We start from the raw sequence: 22,120 nt of genomic DNA on the forward strand, positions 1-22,120 counted from the left end.
GTCTCTACCTCCTAAATGGTTTCATCTGATTGCATTTTTAAAAATAATTTTCTTACATAACAGTATAATGAAGTGCTGGGCCAGTGGGCCTTACCATCCCTTAGAAGAGCTCTGAAGGAAAAGCCCCTGGAAGCGATCCTTCTCTGACCTACATGTAAGCCTCAGTCACACACCGGCTTTCTTAATGAGTTGCTAAAAGTGCCTTCCATGACTCTGCATATCCTCGTATCATCCCGTACAGTGCAGTGACAGCTGGTAGCAAGTGTGGGACGTGTCTTTCTCTATGCCGTTTGTTTTTTGTGTCTTACCTTGTCTCCAGGATAGGGTCTCATCAGAGACACCCTATCATATCCTTTCCTCAGAAACACCCACAGAGCATCCAGCTTGCCCTGAACAGAGATGGGCACAATAAATGAAAGAGAAGAATGTCACATAGATGACAATATGATAACAATATTACCTGCCTGAATGTCTGTCAGATGCTTTACTCCGCTCTGGTTTGTTTCTATTCTGTATATGCCAGTAAACAGGTCTTTAGATCAGTCTAACAACTATCTGTGTGTGTCTGGCTGGCTGACTATCAAAAGCTAAGCTCCATGACATAATAATAGTCAGTGAGGAGAGTAAGTAGAGATAAAGGGCAAAGAATGTATTGTGTTGGGACTAGTACCAGCTTCCCTCTGCTCTGCAGATTTCATCTTCCTGAGGTCAGCTCAGTTCATGTCTGGTTCATATAACCACTCATCCAGCTGACTGGGATGTTTTGAAGCAAACTTCCTGGAAACAATGACACTTCAGGAAGGCTGCAACTAATTAAGAAGTGTTTTGATCATAGATTGGGTTTTGGTAGGGGTTGGAGTCAATTCTGAATTGAGTTTGCAAATCTCTCTTTAATTCCAATTCAATTCTTAAATCTTAATTGAATTTGAATTGGCCACACCCCACAGGAAGCATAATTTGAATTAGAGGAAGTAGAATGTAATTAAATTACATTTAAATGGCTTATTTATACTACACAATCACCATAAATGTTTATACCAGGTAGCATAAGGTTGAAACATTCTCCTAAAAAAATCAGAAACAATTAGAGGTCTGGAAATATTATAAGATTGTGTTGTGGGTTGTCTATGATTAATAATTCCCTTAATGTTTTTAAATAGGAAAAAAAAAAACATTTCCCAGGATGCATTCGATCGGACATTGTAGTATGGAAGGGAAAAATAGAATATTTGTATATATTCTTTTTTCAAATTTAAGCAAGTCATTTAAGAACACATTTCTTATTTACAATGATGGCCTACACCGGCCAATGCTGGGCCAGTTGTGCGCCGCCCTATGGGACTCCCAATGACGGCCGGTTGTGATCCAGCCTGGAATCGAAACCAGAGTGTCTGTAGTGATGCCTCAAGCACTGGGATGACAGACCGCTGCGCCACTTGGGAGCCCCAACATCTCATGACAAAGAAAAATACTGGTTGAGGTCTTTGAGTTACAATCAAACTAATATTTCAAGTGGTATGTGTATTCTTTGAATTAGTACTGTATGTGGCCTTTTGATAAAAGATTTGTCAAAGGAATGAGACTCAGGTTTCACTTCTCAGTTGAATTGCTTTGATTTCAATTCTATTTCATTTAATTGAAATTCATTTCAAATTCTGCTTCCTGTGGGGTGTGGCCAATTCAAATTCATAGTTTGAATTCAATTCAGAATTTTCCTAATCGACCCCAAACCTGATTGGTAGATAGTTTGCACTTGATAATCTATGTCTAATATATACAGTATATAGAGTGCGTTCAGAAAGTATTCAGACCCCTTGACTTTTTCCACATTTTGTTACATTACACCTTTATTCTAAAATGTATTAAATTATATTTTTTCCTCATCAATCTACTTACAATACCTCATAATGACAAAGCAAAAACTTTTTTTCAAATTTAATAAATAAAATATTACATTTTCATAACTATTCGGACCCTTTACGCAGTACTTTGTTATAGCACCTTTGGCATCGATTACAGCCTAGTCTTCTTGGGTATGACGCTACAAGCTTGGCACACCTGTATTTGGGGAGTTTCTCCCATTCCTCTCTGCAGATCCTCTCAAACTCTGTCCGGGTGGATGGGGAGCTATTTGTAGGTCATTCCAGAGACATTAGATTGTGTTTAAGCCGGGCTCTGGCTGGGCCACTCAAGGACATTCAGAGACTTGTCCCGAAGCCACTCCTACGTTGTCTTGTTTGTGTGCTTAGTGTCATTGTCCTGTTGGAAGATTTTCATCAAGGATCTCATGTACTTTGCACCGTTGAGCTTGGCCTCGATCCTGACTAGCATACCAGTCCATGCCGCTGAAAAACATCCCTACAGCATGATGCTGCCAGCACCATGCTTCACCGTAGGGATGGTGTCAGGTTTCCTCCAGACGTGATGCTTGGCATTCAGGCCAAAGAGTTCAATTTTGGTTTCATCAGACTAGAGAATCTTGTTGCTCATGGTCTGAGAGTCTTTAGGTGCCTTTTGGCAAACTCCAAGAGGGCGGTCATGTGCTTTTACTGAGGAGTGGCTTCCGTATGGCCACTCTACCATAAAGGCCTGATTGGTGGAGTGCTGCAGAGATGGTTGTCCTTCTCGAATGTTCTCCCATCTCCACAGAGGAACTCTAGAGCTCTGTCAGAGTGACCATCGGGTTCTTTGTCACCTCCCTGACCAAGGCCCTTCTCCCCCGATTGCTCAGTTTGGCCAGGTGGCTAGCTCTAGAAAGAGTCTTGGTGGTTCCAAACGTCTTCCATTTAAGAATGATGGAGGCCAGTGTGTTCTTGGGGACCTTCAATGCTGCAGAAATGTTTTGGTACCCTTCCCCATATCTGTGCCTGGACACAATTCTGTCTCGGAGCTCTATGGACAATTCCTTTGATCTCATGGCTTGGTTTTTGCTCTGACAGTGTGGTCTCACACTGGGATCGAATATGATTCCATCTGGAGAGGATCCTAACCATGGAGCATCTTGGTGCACTACAAAGCCACATGGAAAGAAGTTAACATTCTTCAGTGTGCAGTACTCCTGTACAGCCACTGGCTCCATGGCCAGCCCCCTCTTCATCTCCATGGTCTGCATACACAGAACACTTCCTGCAACACAGGAGCAGTGGCTTTGGACCACTATCACTGGTACGGAGTGCTTTAACACCATCTGTGAAGATAAGTGTGATGAAAGACTGAAGTGAGAATGAATAACAATAAACATAGTAGTGTCTAGTCTTCTTAACTAGGGGCTCATTTAACTATACAGGAATACATTGTGTTTCAGTAACAAAACTACCAAACACTGCATCAACAGATCTTTACCAAATAACCTGTTAAGTGAGCAATTCTAAATTGGGATTGGGACCCATCCTTAATATCTATCTTCTGATAAGATTAAACGTTGACACTGTCTCCAACACATTTTGACCATGATGACAGTGTCTCACAGGAGATGTTTAACAAGGCCCCTAGTAGCTATCTATAACCTTTCCCTACTCTCATGCTGTGCGGCTTTTCACTCATCCTCATGGACCTGTGGCAGGCAGCCCTCACGGTGATCTCCCCTGTCAATGTATATTTGTTAGATACTGTGTAGAAGACATGAATAACAATTGTTTTTAGCTAGCAAATATAGCTAGCAAGCATAACTTAACCAAGCTAACGAAAACACATTTTTTTTTTTTTACGAAAACACACACATTCTCAGGTAGATTCAGTCAAAGTCACATCATTTTACTAACTAGCTAGCTACAGTTAATAGTTAAATTAGCTAGCTAATGAGTGTCGCTAGCTAACGTTATATATGTCACTGACTTGGTACTCACCTTCATAGTTGTCTATGTAGCTTCCTATATACATCTTGAACCCCTTTTCAATCTTGCTAGCTGGAGTCTTGGAGGCTGATGTACCAATTCGATGTACAATATTAATTTGAGGCAAGTCCTGAAGACACCTAGTAAAAAACTGCGACATAGTGGTGGTAACGTTATATCGTCGATAACAACTAGACTGACCGGAAATTGCCAAACCGATAGGAAGTGTGTTTAGAACGCTCGATCATGGAATGTGGATAAGGCCCATTTCCTACAGGTTTCCTCATGGTTCTGTTTAAAGCAATGTTCTCAAATTGTTTCAAGAACATTAAGAAACAACGTTCTAGAAAACATTAACATTCTAAGAATGTTATTTTAAAACATATACATTCTGTCCTCAGCGTCAACAAAACTCTCACTAACCTCTATCTTGTTAAGCGTGTTCAGGTGTGTTGGCCGCGCCCACTAATTGGGCACACCGGATCTTAATGAGTCTTGTTTCCTTTGAAAGTGGGCCTGTTTGAATAGACTAAAATGAAAAGCTTTGTATGTGTAAAAAAAAAACGTGAGATGCTAGCTCCATCCCGGTGGTGCAGTGGACTAATTCCATGGATAGAGAACAGAAGATCATGAAAAAATAAATAATTTTTAAAAAGGATGTGTTTGCATGATTAATGCCTAAGCGAAGGAATGTCCATATGCCCTATCTGTATTTGGAGTTCAAAACAGTTAACCTAAGCTAGCAGTGTTATTAGACGTCTTATTGAAACATGTTCTCAGAACGATATTTTATTACCTATAATTAACATAGCTTCACACAACTTCCAAGGAACCGAATATGCTAGCTGGATACAATACCTTTATAGGAGAGTACCACTTCTGGGGACTGATTGGTTTGTGAATGCCATTGTTGAAAGTGTGTGTTAGTGGCATGTCAAACTCCTGCTCTGGCATCCTGACACGGGCATTCTTGGCTTTCTCCAATTTGGCCCCCTCCTCAGTGGACCCCTTGTCACCCCAGCGGACCTGAGCAAGGACAAGCAACAGCAGCCAGTCAGTGGCAGGGGAATGGTATTATAATGAGAAGAGCTGAGCCGTAGTTGGATGAAGGGCACACCAGGCCGAGTACAACAGTCAGTGAATGTCTTTCTCACCTCCATTCTCTTGATGCCACCAACACCTCGGCCACCGTAGTATGAGGCATCCACAGTGGGCCACCTCTTCTTGGGACACCCGTCCTCATCCTCATCCTAACACAGGGAAAAATAGATCCCTCAGATGGTAGCTTTGCCCTAAAATGTTCATAATATCAGATGCCTACTACTCCCTTTAGCCAGTTCAAGTCAACAATACCAGTGGTATTGTGCCAAACAAGTAAGGCAGGCATCACGCTAAACTTGATGTCCTGATCAAGTTCAACCAAGTCTCACAAAGAAGTAGGTAGCATGGCATCCCTGTGTGGTGTGGCCAGGGAGTCATCCTGTTAGAAGCTCCAACCACGTCTGAGAGCCTGAAAATAGTTGTAACTAAACTTGTAGCATAACTAAACTCCTCTCTACCTAAAGAGCTGGGCTGCTATCCAGTTTACCGGACAGAAAAAAAACATATTTAAAAAAAAACACAAGATCAGACAATCTGCCCAGTCTGGTACTGGCTGCATCCAGCACCATTGAGTGGAACTTGTGTCAGGTCAAAATGGAAAATGTCAGCTGTGAGTCAATAACTCAGTCTAATCCCTATGCTTCTACAGGTTCTCAGAGCTCTTTGAGGTAGAGGCTGCCGGCTGTTTTCAGATCGGACAACAGGAGACAGAGAGAGACACAGAGAGTCTGATTTTATGGTATGATAGTGGCGTTTCAACTCTACAGGAGGCACGGGCTTAGAGACAGTAAATAATATGAAAAAAAGCTTTACTCACTGAGCTGTCCTCCATTACTGGAGGTGGAGGCTCGTGGATGATCTGCAAAGATGGAAAAGACACGGAATCCTAACATTCTGTTCCACAGGAGTTAATGACTATCCTATTGACACATGCATACATGGCAGAGTCTCTGCTTGGGTACAGGAAATTGTTTTGAATGAGAGAGGTTGATAATGAGAGAGATGTTACCACTGTGCAGCACAGAGGCCAGAACCACCAGAGCAGAGCCAGCATCAGCAGGAGCAGCAGGATGAGCAGAGCTATGGCCAAGAACGTCCCATCAGACTAGGGGAGGCAGGGAGAGGAAATCAGGTTAGAACCGGGTGTACTTACTCTGCTTGAACACAAGCTCTATCACCTCCTAGGAATAGATACAGAAGAGAAAAGTACTAAAATAAACCATTATATTAGAAGCACAATACTCCATGTAACCATGGTTGAGAGATTTTCCTGTGTAGAGAGGTGGAGAGGGGTTGGTACTTACACAGCTGACTGTGGTGATGGTGACGGAGCTAGATATGAAACTCAGGCCATTGTTCATACTGACGTGGAGGGTAGCTTCCCTGAAGGAGGTGATAGGGGAGGTGAGCGGGAGGGAGGGAGAGGTGAAAGAGCGGATGGGGAGGTGAGAGTGAGGGGAGAGGTGAGAGAGAGGGGATGGGGAGGTGAGAGGGAAGGAGATGGAGAGGTGAGAGAGAGGGGATGGGGAGATGAGGTGAGAGAGGATATTGAGAGGAGGGAGGGAGGGAGGTGAGAGAAGGGATGGGGAGGTGAGAGGGAGGGGGAGGGGGATAGGTGAGAGAGAAGGGATGGGGATTTGAGAAGGAGGGAGAGAGGGGATGGGGAGGTGAAAGGGAGGGAGGGGATAGGTGAGAGGGAGGGGAAGGGGAGAGGTGAGAGAGAGAGAGAGAGAGAGAGAGGGGATGGGGAGGTGAGAGGGAGGGGAGAGGTGAGAGGGAGGAGAAGGGGGATGGAGGAGGTGAGAGGAAGTGAGAGGTGAGGGAGGGTATAATTACCTACACTGTATATTTGTTTTCCTCTAATCAACACATCCCTCTTTTCATTCCAGAGACCAAGGATAGCTGCTTTTCTAAGAAAATACTGTATTGACTTGAGAGCAAGAGAGATGGGTTGCATTTCATGAGTTGGGTTTGACATGCATCAATTAAAGCAGTGGGGATGTGAGAGTTAAAGAGTCACTTACGTCCCTTCTTCTTCCAATACGGGAGCTGGGCACAGAAGGTAGGTGTCTCTCACTACCAATGGCCTTTTCACTATGGGATTATAGAAGATAACACTTTAGATTATGTGTGTATATGAATACGTAATACTGTATACAGGAGACAAGTCACCTGTATATAGATAATCCCCATCCTATAGCTATGCATTCAGCAAGAGGTGCATGGAAATAAAAACAACAACAAGCAAAATAGAGTACTGGAGCGAGTTCATTTACAAACTGTAGTATTAACGTAATAATCATAGTTAAATTAGCATAATTCCAACGAGTTGTAGTTCAAAGTGATTCAAAGAATATAGTTCAAATTGAAATACATTGAGACAAATCGTGAAAATTCCTTGCTTTGTTATTGTCTTTCTAGACCTTAAGTCAACTGAAATCCTTCAGCGTGAGTATGGTTTATTTAGCCTGGCTGACAGAATGTCAGGAGATCCACATTCCCTCTGTACATCTGAGAAGCCTTAAGTATTAAACCAGCTGAAGGAAAGCGTGTGTGTGTGTGTGTGTGTGTGTGTGTGTGTGTGTGTGTGTGTGTGTGTGTACACACAGACCAAAAATCATTAGGATTTGTAAGAACAGTAGGCATGCTAAACCCCTCTTGACAGCCTGGTCTCATAGACTAGGTGTAACATAGTAAATGTAAATCCAGGACACTCAAATGAGTATGATATGTTACATTTGGTCTGGTTACAGTACATAAGGCTTAAGGCAAAAAATGAAAGGAGGGTGGTTGGTTGGGTGGGTCTAGCAACCCAAAGTTTGCTTGTTCGAATCTCATCACGGACAACTTTAGCATTTTAGCCAATTAGTAACTTTTAAACTACTTACTACTTTTTAGCTACTTTGCAACTACTAAGCATGTTAGCTAACCCTAACCTTAACCCTTTTACCTAACCCTTCCCCTTACTCCTAACATTAACCCTAACCCCTAGCCTAGCTAATGTTAGCCAGCTAGCTAACGTTAGCAAACCAAAGTAGAATTCGTAACATATCATACATTTTGAAAATTCGTAACATTATTTAACGTTTTGTAAATTCATAACATATTGTACTTTTTGAAAATTCGTTACATATATGAATTGTAATTCGTATATGTCATACTAAATGGATGATGGACATCCACAAATTACTAGATACCATAGGAAACGTAACATACAGTATCATACTAAATGGGTGTCTCGGATTTACATACAGAATCATATGAGACCAGGTTGCTCTTGCTTGTGGCCAAGGCAAACAGCACAATTTCCCCTACTGCCTGAGGGAAGAATGCAGAAATTAGACTTCAGTGTAAGAATTGGACTGCTCTCTATACTTAAGATTGCTTATCAAAGGATGTGATTGCAAGTCCCTGATCTATTGGAAATTAGAATTTTTTTACAGGAAATAAACCCTGGCTCTTGAAGCTTCAGAGAGCCTTTTACCTGGCTTGATCCCCAGAGGCTCCCAGCCTACAGCAAATGTGCTATATTAGTTGTGGATGAATGCAAAGGAACAAAGAAACCACATTACATCGCTAACTCAGATCTGTCAATGCACTGCTGCAGACTCCATTAGTTGTAATTTGCTGCCAGTGAGGGTCTTGCATCAAAAGGTTTGTACCACAGTTGCAAAGACGTCATTTCTTGGCCCAAAATCACATTTTTTGTCATGTGTAGGCCACCTTGTGGGATTCTGCTGCTCTACATTGGCCCAAGGTTCAGATAACTTTTTACTCTGGTTCCTTTAAAGTTTTCATGGGAGGTTTAATTAACGCTCTTACCTTTAACAATACTGCTACCTTATTTTGGGTTAACTTTTTAAAACTAAGCACAGATAGAACACATAGAAATACATTTCCTTAGATATTAATCATGCAAAAACATGTTTGTTTTTTATTGTGACACAGCATCAGTGAGATTCAAACCCATAATCTTCTGTTATTTAGCTATAGAATTAGTCCACTGCGGAACCAGGATGGGGCTAGCATGCCATTTTTTGACATACAAAGCTGTTCATTTTAGTCTATTCAAACGGACCTAATTTCATAGGAAACAAGCACTCATTAAGATCAGGTGTGGCCAATTAGTGGGTGCGGCCAACACACCTGAACGCACTTAACAAGATAGAGGATAGAGTTTTGTTGATGCTGAGAATGGACTGCATATTAAATAACATTCTTAGAACATTCTCTGAACTTTACTCAAGGTTTCTTGTGTTTTTATAGAACGTTTTAACGTTCTCAAAACAATTTGAGAACGTCTTAAATTGAACCATGAGGAAACATGTAGGAAACGTTATGCTGAAGTACTGAAATTCCAACAGAAGAATGTTGTTTCTTAACATTCTCTAAACTATTTGAGAACATTCCCAATGTCAAAACAGTTGGAGAACATTCCTAGAACTTTACCAAAATTGAAATGAAATGTAACTATGTTTCAACTCCCAAGTAAACATTCTGGTAAAGTAATGAATTACCAAGAAAATAACAAAATTCCTTCATTATTAAATGTGGTGAGAATGTTCCAACGCCAAGCCACTATCCTGCATCATTCCCAGAAAGTTGTGGAAGGTTGTATGCAAAATAACCATCGGACAACCAGGCTCTCACCAAGCTCCAATAAACATATGGTTCTCAGAATGTTATTTGCTAGCTAGGCCAACTAGTGCCTGCTTGAACTAATGAGTATTCTTTCAGGCTCATTCCTTTAAGCTCTTTCATTCAGGATGGTTGAAATCCTTTCTCTTTGCCTTTTTCTCACACAGCCTGATGACACAGTCAATAACAGCCAACTCACTGTGGCATTGCTGAAATAGATGTCTTTCTAAGCCTCATTACCCTGCACCTAGAATCCTGTGTGAAAGTTAAATAGATTGTTTCCTGCTCATTAAAAACAGGGGTGTTGCTGATGAGATTCATTAGGGTTAATGGTCGGAAATTGTAGGTACCGTAACTTCCACTTACTCAAAGTGAGAGTGTCATTGATGCGGAAGCTACAAAGGACCTTCCCCACCTCACGGGCATGTGAGAAACCATTTCCTTTCACTACCACCTGGAAGGACTCTAAGACAGGATGAAAGGGAGGGAACAGGGAGAATCATCAATGGCATTTGATCACCTTGATAACATTGGTGAAGAGGAATTACAGTTGATAATAATATTTTCAAGTGCTTATTTCCTGAGGCCAAAAGCTCAGCAATTATCCATAATGATCTGTGATTATCTGAAATCGGACAATATTCAGGCCAAATGCAGGCTAGGCTGAGCTAGAGAGGATGTAACGTTTTAACCGTGCCTATTTATCTTCAGCTGGCACTTTTCATTTACACAGAGTCAAACACATATTTAAGTCAATCTGTTTCCCCCTTGCTGTGTCATTAGACACAGTTGAAACACACAGTGGATTGATCCGTGTCGTCAGCTTATCAATAAACAAGTGGCAGTGTCATGCAGCTGGAGCCCATTATGAAACCCACTCCAATACACCACTCACCTCCTGCACAGATACTAGAGGGCTCTGCTGCCAATATCTCAATGCATGATCTCTTCAGGATCTTAGGAGAGAGAGAGAGAGATGTGGATAATGGAGACAGCGGTGAACAGCACAAACTGTAAATATGTTAGAGTTAGATTTGTTGAAAGTACGTATGCCTTGGTATACTTTCAACCATGTTGAAACTATACCTTACAATAGTGAACAGATGTTTACATCATTCTACCAGCCCCTGACATTGTTGCCCTACTTACTGAATCAATGGCTCCTTGCAGTGCCTCAAAGCCATCATTTACAGGGAAAACATGGTCCTTACTGTCGGCTATTGTCCAAAGCTGGGGAGGGAGAAGAAGTTTTATTTAATAACAGTGTAATAACAATAATGTGAGACTGGCCAACTGCTAAATCCCCTGCTCACAACAGAAACATGTGGCTCACCTGGGTTTCATTGAAGTCTTTTACTCCCACACAGTAGACAGAGGCACCCAGTTGACGCGATCGGCCGGCCTAGTGACACGCAAATAGACATGAAAGCTCTTTTATAACTCTATATTGACCAAAGTAGAGAGAACTTCATTTGTGGTGTCAGATACTTTGAAAACCAATACAATGCACTGTATAAAGCTGTATCCGTAAAGGATGAGGATGGATTTTATGAAGCATCTATGGAAGGCTTGCAAGACAGATGGGTTTCTGTCTAGCCTTCTCAGTTTGTGCAACCAACTCAGTGGCCTGGTTGTTAGATTGGCACTCAACATTAATGAGATCGATTTGGGGTAAGGCCCTGTAGCAGACTAGCGTCCTGTCCAGGGGCTGTATACATGAACACAGAAAGATAGGCTCTTGGCCGTATGGGCATTTTCTGACTCGGACAACGCGTACTTACTGCAGGTTTGTGCAGGTACTTAGCCTTAAGTCGTGACTGATGTTTGGAGACACAGGCGTTTGCTGTCTATAATGGCGCAGGCGATTTTGAAGCAGTCCACCCTATCGATTGTTGATTGTTAAATGTAGTGCTTTGAGTGTTCTTCCACAGCCAATGATGACTTCTTGGGTCTTGACATTTAATCAAGTCTAGGAAGTTCTGTACTACTGGCCACCGGCCAATGTATAAACAAGATTGAAACATCCGGTAAATAAAAGGCTGAAATGACCAGCTGAAACAACTGATGTAACCAGCTGTAGAGATAAATGGAAATGGCAACTCTAGTAATAATAATTACATATGATGACAGGGAGTAGAGTATGAAATTCTGCTCTTCCAGGACTGGAATATCCTGTGGAATGTGGCTGACTATTTCCACTCGGCCCATGCTGAGTGTATAGATAGGTCAGAACGTGACAGCAATATCTTAGTTATTTTATTATGTCTTTGTTTTAGTATGGTCAGGGCGTGAGTTGGGTGGGTTGTCTATGTTCCTTTTTCTATGTTTTGGGATTTCTGTGTTTGGCCTGGTATGGTTCTCAATCAGAGGCAGCTGTTTATCGTTGTCCCTGATTGAGAACCATATTTAGGTAGCCTGGTTTCACTTTTGAGTTGTGGGTGATTATTGTCCGTGTCAGTGTTAGTTACCACACGGGACCGTTTAGTTTGTTTCACTTTGTTATTTTGTATTTTTGAAGTGTTCAGTTTGTCTTATTAAAATGGATACGTACCACTCTGCAAATTGGTCCGACCTCTCTTACTCCTCATCAGAGGAAGACGACGTACGTTACAATTGCCAATAGATCATCCATTACTGCAGGTCTAAAACGAGCATTTCTCTCACCTCTCTCTCTGCCAGATCGAACTGATTCTCCCTCAGTTCGCCATCTGTCAAGGCAATGATGACGCTGGCTGTACGGAAACCTGATGGACCAGGACAAGACAACAAGACAACAGTTAGAACAAGACAACAGAGCAGAACAGAAGACTGCTCAGAGGACAGACTGTACTGTCACTGAAGGGGAAGAAAATAATAGGATAATTCAATCGGACACCTCTTCAATTCTAACACTTCTGACACCATAGTTTCTTGGTAAAGGGTTCAACAAGGATCAATAGGTTTGAATTGTACTGGTAGCTTTTCATCCGTGTCTGCTTATGACTGGGAGCATAATGAGAGTTCTACCCAAATCATTTTTTCCAAGTGCAAATAACAAGAATAATTTACTTACTGTCTCCAGCATAGTAGATTTGTTCACTGGCCTGGAAGAGCAGATAGAAGGGTTTTTAGAAGAATACTTTATTGAGACAGCATTTTGTCTCCTGCTTTTACCCATATAGAGAGATAAGAATGGTTTTTGGAACACAAAAATATCTTGTTCTAATTTTTGCAGTAGGAAGTCAAGCTGTTGCCTAGTTACCTTCAGCTACTGGCTTCCAATCCACTACTCACCCTTTGGAACCCTTTGTGCATGAAAGTGTCTCCCCCAGGGTGCACCATACGGAGCTCCTCCAGGCCTGCCCGAATCAGCTCCCTGCTCACACACAAAAAATACAGGCCATTTGTACTGTCAGTGTATCATGTGGGCTGTACACCACAATAGAAAGATTGGCACACAGAACCTTCCACAAAAAGATTGACCAATGAAGAAAATGAGTAGGTCACTAAAGGTGGTGTATTGTGTAAATCCTGCCTGTGTTAGTTGTGAGTAGTTAAAGCATAAGCACAACGGTTTGAGGGATTATGTCTTGCCTGTCTTCTGTTAGTTTCATCAGGATCCGTCCCTCTGTAGAAAACACAATGAAGGACATCCGCAGCTGAGGACTAGCGAGAGAGAAGGATGGGGGAGGGGGGGGGGGGGGGGGGTATTTCCACAGTTGACTGACATAATCTCTTTGTGTGTTGCTGTTTTGTCCAAATACTTTGTTCAATAACATGTCTGTTTACATCCTTACTGGACTTGACCAGTGTATATTAATTGAGCTCTCTGGGACATGTAGTGGTGTATCCAGGTAACATTATACTATACCTTATGAATTTATGAGCCAGATGATCAACAAAGTAATATATCTCATTCCAGTGGTGCTGTACACTCCCTGACCTGAAAGAAAGGTTGGAAGATGTCTGTTATTGTGGAGCTGTAAAGCTACCATGATTGACCTATCCACAAACCAATCACTGCTCCTGTGTGTCCTCCAATCAGCTCACTGGCGCCCCGCCTACAGGGCCTTACCTAATTTGATATAAAGGTTGTGTTCCCCTGCTCAGACGTTTCTGATACATGCCAGATATTACAAAGCCTGGATAGGTATTTTAGGTTTCAGCTAACCACATCATATGTTATAGCAATCTGGTGCATGACGGCACAGTCGATGACATGGCACCAAAGTCATACAGTCGATAAAATCGACAGACGTAGCAATAAAAAGGCAAATCCAAGGAAACTCCAAGGAGGCTGAAAAATGTAATCTCTACAAATAATTTACAGGACACCTGGAGATTACTATTCCCAACTACAAAAGACAATACATTTTTTTCTCCAAGTAAGAAATGCTATTCAAGAATTTATTACACTTTTATTTAAAAAATGCTCTCTACAATTAACTGGGTTAAAGAAATCCATGACATAGTGATATTGGATCCTTCTCCTGGATCATGCTTAATTACACCAACAGTAAATGCACTTTTTGTAACCTTCTGTGCAATTGAGGGAGAAGGGCCTTGATCAGGGAGGTGACCAAGAACACAATGGTCACTCTGACAGAGCTCCAGAGTTCCTCTGTGGAGATGGGAGAACCTTCCAGAAGGACAACCATCTCTACAGCACTCCACCAATCAGGCCTTTATGGTAGAGTGACCAGATGGAAGCCACTCCTCAGTAAAAGTCACATGCCAGCCCACTTGGAATTTGCCAAAAGGCACCTAAAACTCTCAGACCATGATAAACTAGATTCTCTAGTCTGGAGAAACCAAGATTGAACTCTTTGGCATGAATGCCAAGCTTCAGGAAAACTGGCACCCTCTCTATGGTGAAGCATGGTGGTGGCAGCATCATAATGTGGGGAAGTTTCTCAGCGGCAGGGACTGGGAGACTAATTAGGATCAAGTGGAAGATGAAGGGAGAAAAGTACAGAGTGATCCTAGATGAAAAGCTGCTCCAAAGCACTCAGGACCTCAGACTGGGGCGAAGGTTCACCTTCGGACAATGACCTTAAGCACACAGCCAAGACAACGCAGGAGTGGCTTTGGGACAAGTCTCAATGGCCTTTCGGTGGCCCAGCCAGAGACCAGACTTGCACCCGATCGAATATCTCTGGAGAGACCTGAAAATAACTGTGCAGCGACACTCCCCATCCAACCTGACAGAGCTTGAGAGGATCTGCAGAAAAGAATGGGAGAAACTCCCTAAATACAGGTGTGCCATACTTATGTAAATGTATGATTTTAGTTTATATATTTGTATACATTTGCTTTTGCTTTGTCATTATGGGCTATTGTGTGTACAGTCGTGGCCAAAAGTTTTGAGAATGACACAAATATTAATTTTCACAAAGTCTGCTGCCTCAGTGTGTATGATGGCAATTTGCATATACTCCAGAATGTTATGAAGAGTGATCAAATGAATTGCCAAGTCCCTCTTTGCCATGCAAATGAACTGAATCCCCCAAAAACATTTCCACTGCATTTCAGCCCTGCCACAAAAGGACCAGCTGACATCATGTCAGTGATTCTCTCATTAACACAGGTGTGAGTGTTAATGAGGACAAGGCTGGAGATCACTCTGTCATGCTGATTGAGTTCAAATAACAGACTGGAAGCATCAAAAGGAGGGTGGTGCTTGGAATCATTGGTCTTCCTCTGTCAACCACGGTTACCTGCAAGGAAACACGTGCCTTCATCATGGCTTTGCACAAAAAGGGCTTCATAGGCAAGGATATTGCTGCCAGTAAGATTGCACCTAAATCAACCATTTATCAGATCATCAAGAACTTCAAGGAGAGCAGTTCAATTGTTGTGAAGAAGGCTTCAGGGCGCCCAAAAAAGTCCAGCAAGCGCCAGGACCGTGTCCTAAAGTTGATTCAGCTGCGGGACCGGGGCACCACCAGTACAGAGCTTGCTCAGGAATTGCAGCAGGCAGGTGTGAGTGCATCTGCACGCACAGTGAGGCGAAGACTTTTGGAGGATGGCCTGGTGTCAAGAAGGGCAGCAAAGAAGCCACTTCTCTCCAGGAAAAACATCAGGGACAGACTGATATTCTGCAAAAGGTACAGGGATTGGACTGCTGAGGACTATGGTAAAGTAATTTTCTCTGATGATTCCCCTTTCCGATAGTTTGGGGCATCCGGAAAAAAAGCTTGTGCGCAGAAGACAAGGTGAGCGCTACCATCAGTCCTGTGTCATGTCAACAATAAAGCAACCATTCATGTGTGGGGTTTCTTCTCAGCTAAGGGAGTGGCCTCACTCACAATTTTGCCTAAGAACACAGCCATGAATAAAGAATGGTACCAACACATCCTCCGAGAGTAACTTCTCCCAACCATCCAGGAAGAGTTTGGTGACGAACAATGCCTTTTCCAGGATGATGAAGCACCTTGCCATAAGGCAAAAGTGATAACTAAGTGGCTCGGGGAACAAAACATCGATATTTTGGGTCCATGGCCAGGAAACTCCCCAGACCTTAATCCCATTGAGAACTTGTGGTCAATCCTCAAGAGGCGGGTGGACAAACAAAAACCCACAAATTCTGACAAACTCCAAGCTTTGATTATGCAAGAATGGGCTGCCATCAGTCAGGATGTGGCCCAGAAGTTAATTGACATCATGCCAGGGCAGATTGCAGAGGTCTTGAAAAAGAAGGGTCAACACTGCAAATAGTGACTCTTTGCATCAACTTCATGTAATTGTCAATAAAAGCCTTTGACACTTATGAAATGCTTGTAATTATACTTCAGTATTCCATAGTAACATCTGACAAAAATATCTAAAGACATTGAGGCAGCAGACTTTTGAGAATTACACAAATATTAATTTTCACAAACTTTTGGCCACAACTGTAGATTGATGAGGAGAAAAAACAATTCAATCAATTTTATAATAAGGCTGTAACCTAACAAAATATGGAAAAAGTCAAAGGGTCTGAATACTTTCCGGATGCACTGTACATATCCAGTGGAAATTTAATAAAAAACAGTTTTCTGTCCTGAGCTCACTGGTGCAGGAAACTCTGAGGGCCCGGAATAGGCTGGTTGATACAATGTTGCAAGTTTGCTAGCAACTGCTTCAGGCTGGACCCAGTGATGATTTGATACACTAGCAATAGCTCAAGTCGAGACAGATAGAAAGGGAGGCAGAGAGAGAGATGAATATGATTGAAAGAACCGACATTTTCATCAAGCTATTTTCTACTGTTTATATTTGTCGGCTTTAGGCCTAACCCTAACCCGTATTTTACTTAGTTGGCGATGGAAGTTTCAGGCCTACTGCTGCATTGGCCTATAGGCTCTCTCTGAGTTCTATGCTCTCATTTCTTTATCTGTCAATTGGTCACAGTGTATCAATGTGTCCATATGCAGAGGTTAGTGCTCTTGCCATAGTTCAATATGAACTTTTAGATTTTTATAATTTCACTTTAGATTGTTAACCACGAGACAATGATTTAGAGAAATGAAAACGTTATTATTGAAATGAAACTATCATGCAGATCGGTAGAAATGGTTGGATGCAATTGTAAGTTTCAGCCAAACTTGAAACTCACGAGCTGCCTAAGGGCTTTACTATTACAGCCATATAAAAGAAATAGGAAAATGCAAGCACCTGCACACATAAACAGAAATATGGAAATCGAAGGCCCGTCCAACTGATTCATTCTGGCGCCTGGTCTGCTGCAAAGAGACATGTTTATGGAGTGAGATAGCTGCCAAAAGGTTGAACGTACGTATCATTAGGATTGTAAGAAAAAACATACCTAAATTGTTAGGATTGTAAGAAAAGCCATGCGTGAAACATGAAACGTAAACTTGAAATTAGATCTGAAAACGTACAAACCCTATGTTACAACTATAAATTAACATTTACACGTTCAATTCTTACTTCTCCCTTTACTCGGTTACAGATCTTTTTTTATATGTGCAAACTTTTGTCAGTAATGTGGCATCAGTAAACGACATGAACCGAAAGTATCTAGTCGAAGTTAGCTAGTCAATCAAGCAACTCTAGCCCAGACGTTAGAGTTGCTTTGCATCTTCTGGTTTCATTTCCAAAATAAAAGTCTAGAGCTTGTTTTAGAACTGCATTCAATAACGACATGATACCAGTAGATAGTGGAGTATAGGCTTGGGCCTTCAGCAAATGACTTCTGTGAGAATGATAAACGGCACAGAAGAGCGTTGTCTAGAATAACCGCTTGAGCTGCAAAACAGAAAGTATTTATGACTTAGGCTTGGCCTATTCCGCTCTCTAAATATGTCATGCTGTTGTGTTATTTAATGGCCATACAATTGCATTGTTTATTTTTATAGCTGCGTGTGGCTACTGTGGTGATCATGTAACCTAATGAATCACACTTTTTCCAGTATTTGGGAGTACAGACTGTAGGACTTATATTAGGCATTTTGACTGTTGTATTAGTAAATTCCACTCTGTATGTTGGCTTGTTATAGCCATTTGCATTGCAAATCCATATCAATAAATGAGACAAAACAAAATATTGATTACATCTTGGCTATAACCTGTTCTGGGCGAAATGTCCATGGGGTCCCAAATGATCAAGACTATTTGTAGCCTATTCGTCTTGCCAGATCTGTTTTCTCTATCAGCCACTGCACATGCTTCTTCAAATAGTTTGTTAAACATTTATTTAGAGGCTATATTTATAGGCCTGTGATAAAAACAGTTATAAAACACAAAGAGTTCTAAATGATTCTGCAAGATACCAGCACACAAAATGATAGCCTAAATTGCCATTTCTACAAGTCGAAGGACTATTTTTTATTTGGATATTATGGTGGAAAATTACAAGATTATTTTAACACTGTTTATGCATCGAATAGCTTTGATGAGTACTCTGTCATCTGTGTGGACTGAGTTGGGCCTCTGTGGCTTGGCCTTGGCAATTAATTTATGATGGCTTTGTGATAGAACCTAGATTGAATTGGTGTTTGTGTACTGAGGTACCAGGGAGGAGATGGCTTTGGTATGGATAGCGGATAAGAAGGAGAACGCTGATTTCTATACAATTGGAACAGTCTTCACAGCAAATGCTATCTGGCTGGGGGATACTCCTTTCTCACATACAAATCCTAACCTTTTGACTCATTCCACACATCTGTTGTTAGTCATGTATTCAGGAGTATGTGTCTTAACTATAAAATGCTGTGGCTTTGTTCTACTCGTTGGGTTGTCAGCAATCAACTTCGAGTGATTGTTGACCAGCTCCATTACTGCAATAATTAATCAACATTAAAGTATGATTGTTTGAAGCATCTCTCACTTGGTTAGAATTTCCACCACAATAGGCCTACATTTAACATTGAATTATTAAAGTGACAGGCTAAAGAACTTGAGAATTTAGATCATTTTGAATACTCACATGGATTTCAATAAAGAAATGGATGAGTCTGTTCATTTCTCTTTGATTGAGTTCCTATTGCAACTCAGACAAATGACTGACGTACTGACTGTCTGAACTAAATGAAGGATGAATTAAATGTGTTGGAATGACGAGTTGCACGCATCATGCACGCTCTGCACTTTATTTGGCTAGTAGGCAAATATTAGAGTATAATGACTCTATTGATGCATGCCTCCAGAAGGGCATCTTCTGAGGCTGAGGGGTGCTGTTTCGAAGGCTCATAGTACTGTGTTGCTGCACGGAGATCACAAGCTCTTCAGCTGGGCAACAGTGTCGTGATGGAGCCTATACGGAGACTACCCAAGACCACTGCAACAGAGTTATTGTAAAGTGTGGGAATAAGCTTATGCCAGATTTAGCCTATGTATAAGGGCATAAGGCGAGATCTATATGCAGACACGAGGCAGAAGGTTGAGCTCCGATATCTATTATAACACAAGTGGTAGGCAAAAGGCAGGTCGGATACAGGTGAGAGTTCATAAACCGGGTCAGAGTCCGAACAGTACAAGACCTTAGGCAGACTCGAGGTCAGGGCAGGAAGAAGGGGGGGGGGGGGGGGGGGGGAATAGGAGCTAAGAGATGACATCTGGTTGACTTGGCAAACCAGACAAACTGGCACAGAGAGACAGAAAACACAAGTATAAATACACCGGGGATGATGAGCGACACCTGGAGGGGGTGGAGTCAAGGACAGGTGAAACAGATCAGGGTGTGACACTATGTTTAACCTCTCCCTTGTTAATTTCAAAGTCCAAATGTTCATGACCCGATTCATATAAATTCATATTAAACCCTCCTACAGAATATGCTTTTGGCAAGATTTTGAGTGATGAAATAAATATGAAAATAATCTATAAAAAAAAACATTTTGAGTGGCAAAGAATCCAGTGGTCATACCTGATTCATAGATTCACCAAACATCTATTATATGTTTCATTATTCCTGGTAGATACTACTGTTTATGATTGCAGACAGAGCCCAGAGAATGGGATGGTGCAATGTTTAATTAGTCATATTTTGATAAGGTGCATGCATGGGGATGTCCACGTCACCCAGAGATAATTATGCCCATGCTATAGAGACACACCTAGTGAACTGAAACGTCACTGTTGTAGGCATAATACAGTTATTAATACCTATACTTGCGCTGGCAAACAAATACATTACATTAGCTACCTAAATGTGATGTAAACTTAACTGAGGAGTAATAAATGGAGACTTTTAACTTGAAAACGTGCAGGATACCTCTTTCCGGTTTCCCTGGCTTACATTTTTTAAATATTGTGTTAGGATTGTTCACGAGGCACTCCTGAAAGGCCATGTGGGGATTTTTTAGTTTTTTGTTGGTGAGATGAAACTACCAAAACTCCGTAAGGTGTTATTGTACGTCAAAATTGCAACACAAGATATGTTCAAGCCTAAAATGTTAGTCCGTAATCGGAACATGGTGTTTGTACATTCACAGATTAAATGTTACGTTTACGTTTCATGTTTCACGCATGGGTTTTCTTACGATCCTAACAATTACGTAGGGAGTTTCTTACGATCCTAACGATACGTACGTTCAACTTTTGGCAGGTATCTCGCTCCATACATTTGAGTCCTTGTGACTGCCATTCAAATTCGCTACAATGTTCTGCTGCTTAGCCTAGGCGAACACCTTGCATAGCCTACAGTAGCTTAGAGAGTCTAACAGCTACAGATGTAGACTCTTAATTTGATTACTCTTTTGTTGCTGAGAATTTTCTAAAGTGTGTAATTTCCACTTTAAAATGTCAGACTTGATTTGCCCTAATGAAAGATGTATCAACCCCTAAATAAATATGAATTCTAATCCACATAATAATTACCATTTCCTGTCGCTGCAGGATTATTTTCCTGCTGTTGAAAACTGTCTCAAATTAAGACCCTACATCTATAGGTTTATATGACAAAAGGAAAGTTCATAATAACAACTTTATTCAACTTTAACAACTTTATTCATGGTGCTTTACTAACAGTAGTATTTCCAACCTTATGGCAACTATCTTACTAATGACTGTAGGTTAGTAGTCTACATGAGCAGACCCAATAAAACAAATATTATTGGGATTCTGGAGACCGGGGGCTGTGCTTGTGTAGCCTGTGTGTCCCATGTCAACCCGCCCTCCAAATTCGCAACAACACCTCTATTTTGCAGGCCATTATAACCCTACAGTGGCCCACTAGATTGAGTACCCATTACCTGAAGGCAAATAGTTAGAGTGGGCAAGTGAAAATAATTAGAATATGGTGGGTGAAAAGAGCCAAAAATAAGCCAAACTACCTACTGTCGCCTACCATTAAACCACAGGAGAATGCTGAGGGGAGGATGGCTCATAATAATGGTCGGAACGGAACAAATGGAATGGCATCAAACACCTAGAAACCATGTGTTTGATGTATTTGATACTATTCCACTGATTCCGCTCCAGTCATTACCCCAAGCCCGTTCTCCACAATTAGGGTGCCAACAACCTCCAGTGGGTTGAAAGTCTAACTGACATGTCCTGATACCAACGCCTGACTAACCTCTGCGTGACACCTGCGTCTTAAAAAATAGCATTGAGCTATATTGGTAATCTGCAGGATTTTAGAATACCATAAACCTCTCAACTGCGGCAAGGTCTACTCATTCAATTTTTATTCTATTTTCTTTATTTTAGGTAACAAAGAAGTCCTCTGCTGGCAACTGTAGCCTATATTCTGCTGTTTTTTTGGCACCGTTGCATTTGATGTAAACCGCATGGCAATTACGCACTCCAACGGTAATTATATGCAACATGCATCAATCCCCTGTACTCTATCTAAGAATGTATGTATTATCACAATCATCTAGCTTATATATTATACAGCTGAAGTCGGAAGTTTACATACACCTTAGCCAAATACATTTAAACTCAGTTTTCACAATTCCTGACATTTAATCCTAGTAAATAATTCCCTGTTTTAGGTCAGTTAGGATCACCACTTCATTTTAAGAATGTGAAATGTCAAAATAATAACAGAAAGAATGATTTATTTCAGCTTTTATTCCCAGTGGGTCAGGAGTTTTCATACTCTCAATTAGTATTTGGTA

The 22,120-nt window shown here is 41.4% G+C and overlaps 1 protein-coding gene across 1 annotated transcript in view; it reads right to left on the bottom strand.

The window, feature by feature from the left end:
• antxr1b (ANTXR cell adhesion molecule 1b) overlaps window positions 1-22,120 on the bottom strand; it is a 35,377-nt gene that overhangs the window by 7,240 nt on the left and 6,017 nt on the right. Inside the window, exons 3-18 of the mRNA XM_031803153.1 lie at window positions 13,423-13,494; window positions 13,146-13,217; window positions 12,846-12,927; window positions 12,625-12,655; window positions 12,237-12,316; window positions 10,906-10,974; window positions 10,722-10,802; window positions 10,468-10,528; window positions 9,939-10,037; window positions 6,959-7,028; window positions 6,239-6,317; window positions 5,944-6,039; window positions 5,752-5,793; window positions 4,988-5,083; window positions 4,692-4,859; window positions 309-389 (exon numbers count right to left, since the gene is read on the bottom strand). Of these exons, the coding sequence (XP_031659013.1) occupies window positions 309-389; window positions 4,692-4,859; window positions 4,988-5,083; window positions 5,752-5,793; window positions 5,944-6,039; window positions 6,239-6,317; window positions 6,959-7,028; window positions 9,939-10,037; window positions 10,468-10,528; window positions 10,722-10,802; window positions 10,906-10,974; window positions 12,237-12,316; window positions 12,625-12,655; window positions 12,846-12,927; window positions 13,146-13,217; window positions 13,423-13,494 (1,279 nt within the window). The remainder of the gene's footprint in view (window positions 1-308; window positions 390-4,691; window positions 4,860-4,987; window positions 5,084-5,751; window positions 5,794-5,943; window positions 6,040-6,238; window positions 6,318-6,958; window positions 7,029-9,938; window positions 10,038-10,467; window positions 10,529-10,721; window positions 10,803-10,905; window positions 10,975-12,236; window positions 12,317-12,624; window positions 12,656-12,845; window positions 12,928-13,145; window positions 13,218-13,422; window positions 13,495-22,120) is intronic.

Source organism: Oncorhynchus kisutch, linkage group LG23 (genome assembly GCF_002021735.2).
Source record: "Oncorhynchus kisutch isolate 150728-3 linkage group LG23, Okis_V2, whole genome shotgun sequence".
In the NCBI taxonomy this organism is placed as follows: domain Eukaryota; kingdom Metazoa; phylum Chordata; class Actinopteri; order Salmoniformes; family Salmonidae; genus Oncorhynchus; species Oncorhynchus kisutch.